The 12500-nt window shown below is 34.3% G+C and overlaps 1 protein-coding gene across 1 annotated transcript in view; it reads left to right on the forward strand.

The window, feature by feature from the left end:
• Window positions 1-12500, forward strand: part of znf628 (zinc finger protein 628) — a 29190-nt gene that overhangs the window by 6755 nt on the left and 9935 nt on the right. The window contains exons 3-4 of the mRNA XM_061957358.2: window positions 800-1711; window positions 6397-6567. Coding sequence (XP_061813342.2) covers window positions 800-1711; window positions 6397-6567 — 1083 coding nt within the window. The remainder of the gene's footprint in view (window positions 1-799; window positions 1712-6396; window positions 6568-12500) is intronic.

A 12500-nucleotide genomic window follows, 5' to 3' on the forward strand; every position in this document is an offset into this window, starting at 1 on the left:
TATACATATATATGTGTATGTATATATATATATATGTATATGTATACATATATATGTGTGTATATATATATATATGTGTATATATATATATATGTATATGTATGTATGTATATATGTATATGTATATTTGTATATGTATACATATATATGCATATATATGTATACATATATATGCATATATATGTATACATTTATTTGTATATTATATATCTGTGTTGGCCCTGCGATGAGTTGGCGACTTGTCCAGGGTGTACACCTCCTTCCGCCCGAATGCAGCTGAGATAGGCTCCAGCACCCCCCGCCAACCCCAAAAGGGACAAGCGGTAGAAAATGGATGGATGTAATATATAATATTACTCATATTCACTACTCACTCTTATAATCTTTTTTGTTTTGTTTTGTTTTGTTTTTTGCTCTATGCTTTTTAACATGTAAAGCACATTGGTCCAATTTAAAAATTGTTGTAAACATGCTATATAAATAAAGTTGCCTTGCCATGTATATGTACAGCATATATTTTTGTATATATTATATATACATGTTCACGATTATATATTATATTATCGTGTATATATATATTTTTATATATTATATATACAAGTTTACGATTATATGTTATATAATCGTGAACTTGAGATACATTACTGAATTACTTGTACACAGACAATGAAGTCAAAGGGGTGAGACACCCCCGAATATATAATGATGGAGGAAACTCTCAGATGAAGAATTAGATTTATTAATATGCACACCCACTTTTTTTCAAATGTTGATTTGTGTGTGTGTCCTCCATCATCAGGTTCATCAGAGCGTGCACACTGGGGTGCGGACATTCCTGTGTCCGTACTGCCCCCTGACTTTCAAGTGGAGCTCCCACTACCAGTATCACCTGCGCCAGCACACGGGCGAGTGCCCGTACCCGTGCGACACCTGCCCCAAGGCCTTCAAGAACTCCAGCAGTCTCCGACGCCACAAGAACGTCCACCTGGGCCTGAAGCCGTACACCTGCTCCGAGTGCAACAAGTCCTTCACGCAGTCCACCAACCTGCGGCAGCACATGAGGATCCACACGGGCGAGCGGCCGTACGTGTGCGACGAGTGCGGCCGCAGCTTCACGCATTCCTCCAACCTGGCGCTGCACAAGAACTCGCACTCCCTCAACGGCACGGGGAAGGAGAGAAAGGGCGGCGAGGTTGTATTGAAGCCGAGCGAAATAGTGGAGGTGATGGTGGGCTCGGAGGAGGAGGCGTCGACCATGTTGACCGCCATGGTGGGATACGTCAGCCAGGAGGGGGCTGACGGAGTCGGGGTGGGAATGGAAGAAGTCTTCCTATCCACCACTTCGCCCACTCACAACACCAGCCTGCTCGCCCTAGCCCCCTCGGCGGCGAGCGAGCGCGCGTCCCGGGCGATCGGCACGGAGGTGCGCCTGAGCATGGACACCGGCGCCAGCCTGCTGCTGTACAGCTGCGGCAGCTGCAGCCACACCTTCCCCACGCAGACCCACCTGGAGGAGCACCAGTCCGTCCACATGGCCCCCGAGGAGCACGGCCCCGTCGGGGACACGGCGGGCGGGCCGGAGGTCGGGGACGGCCTGGTGGGGGCCGGCCACCTGCTGGCCGACTTTGAGGAGGTGGTGGAGACGACCACGGCGGCGGAAAGCGGACACACGCCGGAAGTGCTCCTCGGACTCGCGGACGCAAACAACTCGGTAAGTCATGATCAAAAAAGGCTTCGCTTCCTCGCTTAAGGGAACATCTACAAGTGTTTGGAGGCAGACTTGCACTGCAAAAAGTCAGTGTTCAAAAACAAAAACAAAAATATAAACCCCGTTTCCATATGAGTTGGGAAATGGTGTTAGATGTAAATATAAACGGAATACAATGATTTGCAAATCATTTTCAACCCATATTCAGTTGAATATGCTACAAAGACAACATATTTGATGTTCAAACTCATAAACCTTTTTTTTTTTTGCAAATAATCATTAACTTTAGAATTTGATGCCAGCAACACGTGACAAAGAAGTTGGGAAAGGTGGCAATAAATACTGATAAAGTTGAGGAATGCTCATCAAACACTTATTTGGAACATCCCACAGGTGAACAGGCTAATTGGGAACGGGTGGGTGCCATGATTGGGTATAAAAGTAGATTCCATGAAATGCTCAGTCATTCACAAACAAGGATGGGGCGAGGGTCACCACTTTGTCAACAAATGCGTGAGCAAATTGTTGAACAGTTTAAGAAAAACCCTTTCTCAACCAGCTATTGCAAGGAATTTAGGGATTTCACCATCTACGGTCCGTAATATCATCAAAGGGTTCAGAGAATCTGGAGAAATCACTGCACGTAAGCAGCTAAGCCCGTGACCTTCGATCCCTCAGGCTGTACTGCATCAACAAGCGACATCAGTGTGTAAAGGATATCACCACATGGGCTCAGGAACACTTCAGAAACCCACTGTCAGTAACTACAGTTGGTCGCTACATCTGTAAGTGCAAGTTAAAACTCTCCTATGCAAGGCAAAAACCGTTTATCAACAACACCCAGAAACGCCGTTGGCTTCGCTGGGCCTGAGCTCATCTAAGATGGACTGATACAAAGTGGAAAAGTGTTCTGTGGTCTGACGAGTCCACATTTCAAATTGTTTTTGGAAACTTTGGACGTCCAAAGAGGAAAAGAACCATCCGGATTGTTATAGGCGCAAAGTGTAAAAGCCAGCATGTGTGATGGTATGGGGGTGTATTAGTGCCCAAGACATGGGTAACTTACACATCTGTGAAGGCGCCATTAATGCTGAAAGGTACATACAGGTTTTGGAGCAACATATGTTGCCATTCAAGCAACGTTACCATGGACGCCCCTACTTATTTCAGCAAGACAATGCCAAGCCACGTGTTACATCAACGTGGCTTCATAGTAAAAGAGTGCGAGTACTAGACTGGCCTGCCTGTAGTCCAGACCTGTCTCCCATTGAAAATGTGTGGCGCATTATGAAGCCCAAAATAGCACAACGGAGACCCCCGGACTGTTGAACAACTTAAGCTGTACATCAAGCAAGAATGGGAAAGAATTCCACCTGAGAAGCTTCAAAAATGTGTCTCCTCAGTTCCCAAACGTTTACTGAGTGTTGTTCAAAGGAAAGGTCATGTAACACAGTGGTGAACATGCCCTTTCCCAACTACTTTGGCACGTGTTGCAGCCATGAAATTCTAAAGTTAATGATTATTTGCAACAAAAAAATAAAGTTTATGAGTTTGAACATCAAATGTGTTGTCTTTGTAGCATATTCAACTGAATATGGGTTGAAAGGGATTTGCAAATCATTGTATTCCGTTTATATTTACATCTAACACAATTTCCAAACTCATGGAAACAGGGTTTGTACAAAAATGAGGGGTATTTTATTTGAACTAAGCAAAATTATCTGCCAATAGAACAAGAAATGTTGGCTTGTCAAGACTTTCCAAAACAAGTCAAATTAGCTAACTTCAATGAACCCAAAAATAACTTCAAATAAGTATATTCTCACTAATAAAAAGTGCACTTTTCTTGGTAGAAAAAAAGAGACCTTTTTGCTCAATATGTTGAAAAATATTCTTAAATGAAGTAAATGCTAGTACCATTATCTTGACATAATGATATGCGCTCGGCATTACATTTCTTGAAACCAGCAAACTTATACTAAAAACTAATTTATTGTTCTTAATGGAAAGGCAACCGCTTGTTACTCTCGGGGTCTCCTAGCCGCTCAGGGAAATCATATGGTCTAAAAATGTATTTTTCCATCGACAAAATGTCATTATCGCGCCAAGTGCGTGCTCTTTCAGTCAATTAGTGCGCATATATACAGCCCGGCCCCCGGCCAAATGTATTTTAATTGTTTTTTTGAAGAATTTATCTGAATGTACATGAACTATTTCTGTTCAAAATTGTTAGAAATGTTAAATGTTTAAATATTAACTGTCAGTTTACTGTACTGTGCCAACTGTACTACTATATGAGTACCTATTTTCTATTGTTTCATTGAAAATAAAACAGCAAAGTCCATTTGGCTGTCATCTGTTTTAATTATGAGACACAATTGTGTCAAAGTCATGATTTTTTTTTTTACATGCTTGAAATAAGAAATTATTACTTTAAAAAAGTATTTTTATACTTGTGAGTGTTGATGACACAGCTTTGCAACAGTTGATATTCTAGTTTCAAGCATGTTTTACTCAATATAGGTCATCAAATCTCAGCAACAAGCTGTAATATCTTACTGAGATCATTTAGGACCAAAACCCTTAAAACAAGTAAAACACTCTAACATAAAATCTGCTTAGTGAGAAGAATTATCTTATCAGACAGAAAATAAGCAAATATCACCCTTATTTGAGATATTTAATCTTACTTTGATTTCAGTTTTTGCAGTGTGCATTACTTGCAATTTTACCCTAAATGCATCAATCCGGGTCACGGCACCAAATATTGGGACGAGGGCTGGGCGATACGGCCTTTTATTATTATCTCCATATTTTCAGGCCATGTCACGATACACGATATATATCTCGATTAGAGATGTCCGATAATATCAGACTGCTGATATTATCGGCCGATAAGTGCTTTAAAATGTAATATCGGAAATTATCGGTATCGGTTTCAAAAAGTAAAATGTATGACTTTTTAAAACGCCGCTGTACGGAGTGGTACTCGGACGTAGGGAGAAGTACAGAGCGCCAATAAACCTTCAAGGCACTGCCTTTGCGTGCCGGCCCAATCACATAATATCTATGGCTTTTCACACACACAAGTGAATGCAAGCATACTTGGTCAACAGCCATACAGGTCACACTGAGGGTGGCCGTACAAACAAACCTGGAAGTAACAGCTGTGCTCTAAAGGCTGAGGTGTTGGTGGGGACTAGCGTCTTGCATTATTTACACACCACATTGGTCTGACCACGGTTCCTTTTTTAAAAAATCCAAAAAAGTACCTGATTGACTCTTAGCGTTGAATGCATTTTTCATCGATATCGATTACATGTCTATGGCGATAAATACTGATATCGTTTTAGCGCCCAGCTCTACGTGCGCTATTCAGTCAAAATATCAATGAATGAATTAAAAAGCTCTTAATATGAAATTTTACTGCAAACCTTTCCCTAGCCCCTTCCTTCTCCGCCACTGATAAGACTATAGTAGCCAATTTCCCCAAGTTGGTCTCGGTCTCGCAAAAAAAAGAGTCGTCTCAGGAAGTTTTAAATGATGTTGAATTTGTTAGTTTGTGCTAGAAACATAAATTATTGAACAATATATTTCCTATGAATGCATTTAAGTACCTCAAATTAAATTTAAGTTTGATTAAAAAAAAAAAAGGTTCACACAATAAAAAATTGACATAAGGTGTTTGGGCCCCAAATAAAATGCATATTCAGGGACCCAAATAATATAGGGGCCCTGTCTAGACCTACTTCCTGTACCTTTACACCGTCCTCTCTTTGTTACATGTTAATTTTATCCTTTTATTTTATCATTATCTTTTAATTATTTAATCCATACATCTTGTTTTTATAATCCATCCATCCATCCATTTTCTACCGCTTATTCCCTTTTGGGGTCGCGGGGGGCGCTGGAGCCTATCTCAGCTACAATCGGGCGGAAGGCGGGGTACACCCTGGACAAGTCGCCACCTCATCGCAGGGCCAACACAGATAGACAGACAACATTCACACTCACATCCACACACTAGGGCCAATTTAGTGTTGCCAATCAACTTATCCCCAGGTGCATGTCTTTGGAGGTGGGAGGAAGCCGGAGTACCCGGAGGGAACCCACGCAGTCACGGGGAGAACATGCAAACTCCACACAGAAAGATCCCGAGCTCGGGATTGAACCCAAGACTACTCGGGACCTTATCTTTTAATTATTTTTATCTGTATATGGTAAAGTGTCTTTGAGTTTCCCGAAAGGCGCTTATAAATTAAATGTGTTATTATTGTTATTTTTACTATTGAGGACGTATTTTCATTTGCAACGCTGAGGCAGCATTTACATGTTGGAGATGTTGAAGTGTGATGACAATCTCTCGTCGTCTCTCATTTTACCAACAAAAATTCATACAGGTCGCTCTCAACAGTTCACAAATATTCTGCAATAATCGCTAATTATTACTATTTTAGGAATAATGAATTAAAACAGTAGAGTATTTTTAACAATATATGTGCTTTTACAGTCAAGTCTGTGTTTTTTTAGGAACAATTAAAATTTGATAACAAATCCAAAAAATCATAATTCAATGTTTTTGGAAAGAAATAAGTCTAGAAAATTGCAATTTTGCCACCACTTTCTGAAAATGATCATGTATTTTAGGCTGCAACCCTCTCTAAAAAGTTCCCTGGGTGTGTCCTCAGGGTGTGCGTACCAGCCAGGCCCAGTTTGAGCTCCTGCAGAGCTTCGGCAAGGCGCCCGAGAGCTGTGATGGCGTGCAGCCCGAAGCTGCGAGCACGTGGGCGGGGCTGCTGTGTGGACACTGCAACAAGTCCTTCAAGACCAGCGGAGGCCTCAATAGACACGTGTCCCTGGTGAGAACATTCCGCCACAATATCGGGTTGTTCGACAACTATCTTTTTACACAAACATCACAGCAAGCGGAGACCATTTTGATATTTTCCTTTTTTTTAAACCAATACAATATAGAGTTGTTGTTTTTTTACCTTTAGGGCTCCCCTCAAGTTTAGTCCCGGGGACCCAAAAGGGTCAGAGTCTTAAAAATAAAAATAAAAAAGTCATATATTAATATTTTCTTTCATCCAATGCTTAAATCTCCCCCCCCAAAAAATGTCAAAGTGGAATATTTGATGTGGATAAATAGGTTAATAATTCATAACATTATTGATTTTCATTTATTATTTATTTTTTTAACAATGACGGTTTGAAAAAAACACTAACATTTTTGGGGGTCCAAAAGGGTCCCTCTCAAAAAACTGGTAAAAAAAATGTTATACATTATTGTCTTATTTTTTGCTTTCAAGGCTTAAATCTCTCGGTCAACTTCAGATCTATGTCGTTAAAATAGTTAAAATAATATATGTTTTTTATGATTTATGCCCTTTTTGTCAAAGGAAAACCCTGTTTTTTGTGGCAAAAACACAAACTTTGCGATATTTTTCCCCCCAAAAAATTCAAAGTGGAATATTTAATGTGGATAAATAGGTTAATAAATCATAACATCATTCATTTTAGTTTATTATTATTTTTTGGACAACGACGGTTTGAAAAAAACAACAAAAAACACTAAAGCTCTTGGGGATCCAAAAGGGTACCTCTCAAAAAACTGGTAAAAGAAAAAGGTATACATAATTTTTTTGATTTCATGGCTTAAATCTCTAGATAAACTTCAGATCTATGTCGATATTAAGTTAAAATAATATATTTTTTTTAATGATTTATGCCCTTTTTGTCAAAGAAAACCGTTTTTTGTGGCAAAAACCCAAAATATGCAATATTTCCCCCCCCAAAAAATGTCAAAGTGAAATATTTGATGTGGATAAATAGGTTAATAATTCATAACATTATTGATTTTCATTTATTATTTATTTTTTTAACAATGACGGTTTGAAAAAAACACTAACATTTTTGGGGGTCCAAAAGGGTCCCTCTCAAAAAACTGGTAAAAAAAAAGGTATACATTATTGTCTTATTTTTTGCTTTCAAGGCTTAAATCTCTCGGTCAACTTCAGATCTATGTCGTTAAAATAGTTAAAATAATATATCTTTTTTTATGATTTATGCCCTTTTTGTCAAAGAAAACCCTGTTTTTTGTGGCAAAACACAAACTTTGCAATATTTTTCCCCAAAAAAAATTCACAGTGGAATATTTAATGTGGATAAATAGGTTAATAAATCATAACATCATTCATTTTAGTTTATTATTATTTTTGAACGACGGTTTGAAAAAAACAACAAAAAACACTAAAACTCTTGGGGATCCAAAAGGGCCCCTCTCCAAAAACTGATAAAAAGAAGGCATACATTATTGTTTTATTTTTTTGCTTTCAAGGCTTAAATCTCTAGATAAACTTCAGATCTATGTAGATATAAAGTTAAAATAATGTATATTTGTTAATTAATTATGCCCTTTTTGTCAAGGAAAACCCTGTTTTTGTGGCGAAAACACAATCTTTGCGATATTTTTCCCCCCAAAAAATTCAAAGTGGAATATTTAATGTGGATAAATAGGTTAATAAATCATAACATCATTGATTTTAGTTTATTATTATTTTTTGGAAAATGGTGGTTTTAAAAAAAACACTAAAACTCTTGGGGATCCAAAAGGGTCCCTCTCAAAAAACTGGTAAAGAAAAGGTGTACATTATTGATTTATTTTTTTGCTTTCAAGGCTTACATTTCTAGATAAACTTCAGATCTATGTCAATATAAAGTTAAAATCATATAAAATTTTTTATGATTTATTCCCTTTTTGTCAAATAAAACCCTGTTTTTTTGTGGCAAAAACACAAAATATGCAATATTTCCCCCCAAAAAAATGTCAAAGTGGAATATTTGATGTGGATAAATAGGTTAATAATTCATAACATTATTGATTTTAATTTTGTATTTATTTTTTTAACAATGACGGTTTGAAAAAAACACTAACATTTTTGGGGATCCAAAAGGGTCCCTCTCAAAAAACTGGTAAAAAAAAGATATACATTATTGTCTTATTTTTTGCTTTCAAGGCTTAAATCTCTCGGTCAACTTCAGATCTATGTTGTTAAAATAGTTAAAATAATATATGTTTTTTATGATTTATGCCCTTTTTGTCAAAGGAAACGCTGTTTTTTGTGGCAAAACACAAACTTTGCAATATTTTTCCCCCCCAAAAATTCAAAGTTGAATATTTAATGTGGATAAATAGGTTAATAAATCATAACATCATTGATTTTAGTTTATTATTATTTTTTGGACAACGATGGTTTGAAAAACAACAACAAAAAACATTAAAACTCTTGGGGATCCAAAAGGGTCCCTCTCAAAAAACTGGTAAAAAAAAAAAAGGTATACATAATTTTTTTGATTTCATGGCTTAAATCTCTAGATAAACTTCAGATTTATGTCGATATTAAGTTAAAATAATATTTATTTTTGTTATGAGTTATGCCTTTTTTGTCAAAGAAAACCCTGTTTTTTTGTGGCAAAAACACAAAATATGCAATATTTCCCCCCCCCAAAATGTCAAAGTGGAATATTTCATGTGGATAAATAGCTTAATAATTCATAACATTATTGATTTTAATTTATTATTATTTTTTATGACAATGACGGTTTGAAAAAAACACTAAAATTTTGGGGGATCCAAAAGGGTCCCTCTCAAAAAACTGGTAAAAAAATAAATAAATAAAAGTTATACATTATTGGGGTTTTTTTTGCTTTTAAGGCTTCAATCTCTAGATAAACTTCAGATCTATGTCGATATAAAGTTAAAATATATATATATATTTTTAAATGATTTTCTTTGACAAAAACACAAAATATGCAATAGTTTCCCCCAAAGAATATTTAATGTGGATAAATAGGTTAATAATTCATAACATCATTAGTTTTAGTTTATTATTATTTTTGAACGACGACGGTTTGGAAAAAAATAGATAAAAAAACACTAAAACTCTTGGGGATCCAAAAAGGTCCCTCTCAAAAAAAACTGGTAAAAATAAGGTATACATTATTGTCTTATTGTTTTATATCTGTTGATTGTACGTTTTTTTGTTTGTTTGTTTGTTTGTTTTATGCCCTTTTTGTCAAAGAAAACATTTTTTTTTATATGGCAAACACACAAAATATGAAACATTTTCCCCAAAAAATATTTCAAAGTGGAATACTTTATGTGAAGTAATGGTAGCCTTAAATATGTCAATAAATTATAACATTGATTTTGATTCATTATTATTTTTTGTGCAATGACAGTTTAAAAAAATAAATCCCACAAACATCTTTGGGGATCCAAAAGGGTCCCACTCATAAAAGTGTTTAAATAAGTCATATTCTTTTTTTAAACTTTCAACACTTAAATATATTAATCAGATTATTATTATAATTTTTATTTTGTTTTTTGGTTTTTGCCCTTTTTGTCAAAGAAAACATATTTTTTTTATGGCAAACACACAAAATATGCAACATTTTCCCAAAAAAATATTTCAAAGTGGAATATTTTATGTGAACTAATGGTAGCCTTAAATATGTCAATAATCATAACATTGATTTTGATTCATTATTTTTTTGAGCAATGACAGTTTAAAAAAATAAATCCCACAAACATCTTTGGGGATCCAAAAGGGTCCCACTCATAAAAGTGTTAAAATAAGTCATAGATTATGATTTATTTTTTTTATCTTTCAACACTTAAATATATTCATCAGATATATCTGTCCATTATTTTATTTTTTTGTTTGTTTGTATTTTCCACTTTTTGTCAAAGAAAACATTTTTTTTTTATATGGCAAACGCACAAAATATGCAATATTTTTCCCAAAAAATATTTCAAAGTGGAATATTTTATGTAAAGTAATGGTAGCCTTAAATATGTCAATAAATTATAACATTGATTTTGATTCATTATTTTTTTTTGAGCAATGACAGTTTAAAAAAAATAAATCCCACAAACATCTTTGGGGATCCAAAAGGGTCCCACTCATAAAAGTGTTAAAATAAGTCATAGATTGATTTTTTTTTTTACTTTCAACACTTAAATATTTTCATCAGATATATCTGTCCATTTTTTATTTTTTATTTTTTTTGCCCTTTTTGTCAAAGAAAACATATTTTTTATATGGCAAACACACAAAATATGCAGTATTTTCCCCAAGAAATATTTCAAAGTGGAATATTTTATGTGAAGTAATGGTAGCCTTAAATATGTCAATAATTATAACATTGATTTTGATTAATTATTATTTTGTTAGCTATGGCAGTTTAAAAAATACTTTCAACACTTAAATATATTCATCAGATACATCTATATTTGTTTGTTTGTTTTTTGCCCCTTTTGTCAAAGAAAACATATTTTTATATGGTAAACATACAAAATATGCAACATTTTCTCACAAAAATATCTCAAAGTGGAATATTTTATGTGAAGTAATGGTTGCCTTAAATATCTAAATAATGCAAAACAACATTAATTTGTATTCATTATTATTTTTTGAGCAATGACAGTTTAAAAAAATAAATTACCCAAACATCTTTGGGGATCCAAAAGGGTCCCACTCATAAAAGTGTGAAAGTAAGTCATAGATTATGATTTTTATTAACTTTCAACACTTAAATATATTCATCAGATATATCTGTCCATTATTTTTTTGTTTTGTTTTGTTTGTTTTATCCCATATTGTCAAAGAAAACATATTTTGTATACGGCAAACACAAAATATGCAATGTTTTTCCCAAAAAATATTTCAAAGTGGAATATTTTATGTGAAGTAATGGTAGCCTTAAATATGTCAATAATTATAACATTGATTTTGATTCATTATTATTTTTCGAGCAATGACAGTTTAAAAAAATAAATCCCACAAACATCTTTGGGGATCCAAAAGGGTCCCACTCATAAAAGTGTTAAAATAAGTCATAGATTATCAGTTTTTTAAACTTTCAACACTTAAATATATTCATCAGATATATATGTCCATTATTTTTTTTGTTTTGTTTTGTTTGTTTTATCCCATATTGTCAAAGAAAACATATTTTGTATACGGCAAACACACAAAATATGCAATATTTTCCCACAAAAATATTTCAAAGTGGAATATTTTATGTAAAGTAATGGCAACCTTAAATATGTCAATAATTATAATATTGATTTTGATTCATTATTATTTTTTTAGCGATGACAGTTTAAAAAAATAAATCCCACAAACACCTTTGGGGATCCAAAAGGGTCCCACTCATCCATCCATCCATCCATTTTCTACCGCTTATTCCCACTCATAAAAGTGTTAAAATAAGTCATAGATTGATTTTTTTTTTTAACTTTCAACACTTAAATATATTCATCAGATACATCTGTCCATTATTATTTATTTTGTTTGTTTGTTTTTTGCCCTTTTTGTCAAAGAAAACATATTTTTTATATGGCAAACATACAAAATATGCAATATTTTTCCCAAAAACTATTTCAAAGTGGAATATTTTATGTAAAGTAATGGTAGCCTTAAATATGTCAATAAATTATAACATTGATTTTGATTCTTTTTTTTTCTTCTTTTTTTTTTAGCAATGACAGTTTAAAAAAATAAATCCCACGAACATCTTTGGGGATCCAAAAGGGTCCCACTCATAAAAGTGTTAAAATAAGTAATATATTGATTTTTTTTTTTTACATTCAACACTTAAATATATTCATCAGATATATCTGTCCATTATTTTTTTGTTTGTTTGTTTGTTTGTTTTTCCACTTTTTGTCAAAGAAAACTTATTTTTTATATGGCAAACATACAAAATATGCAATATTTTTCCCAAA

The sequence above is a fragment of the Nerophis lumbriciformis genome, linkage group LG04, assembly GCF_033978685.3.
Source record: "Nerophis lumbriciformis linkage group LG04, RoL_Nlum_v2.1, whole genome shotgun sequence".
NCBI lineage: Eukaryota > Metazoa > Chordata > Actinopteri > Syngnathiformes > Syngnathidae > Nerophis > Nerophis lumbriciformis.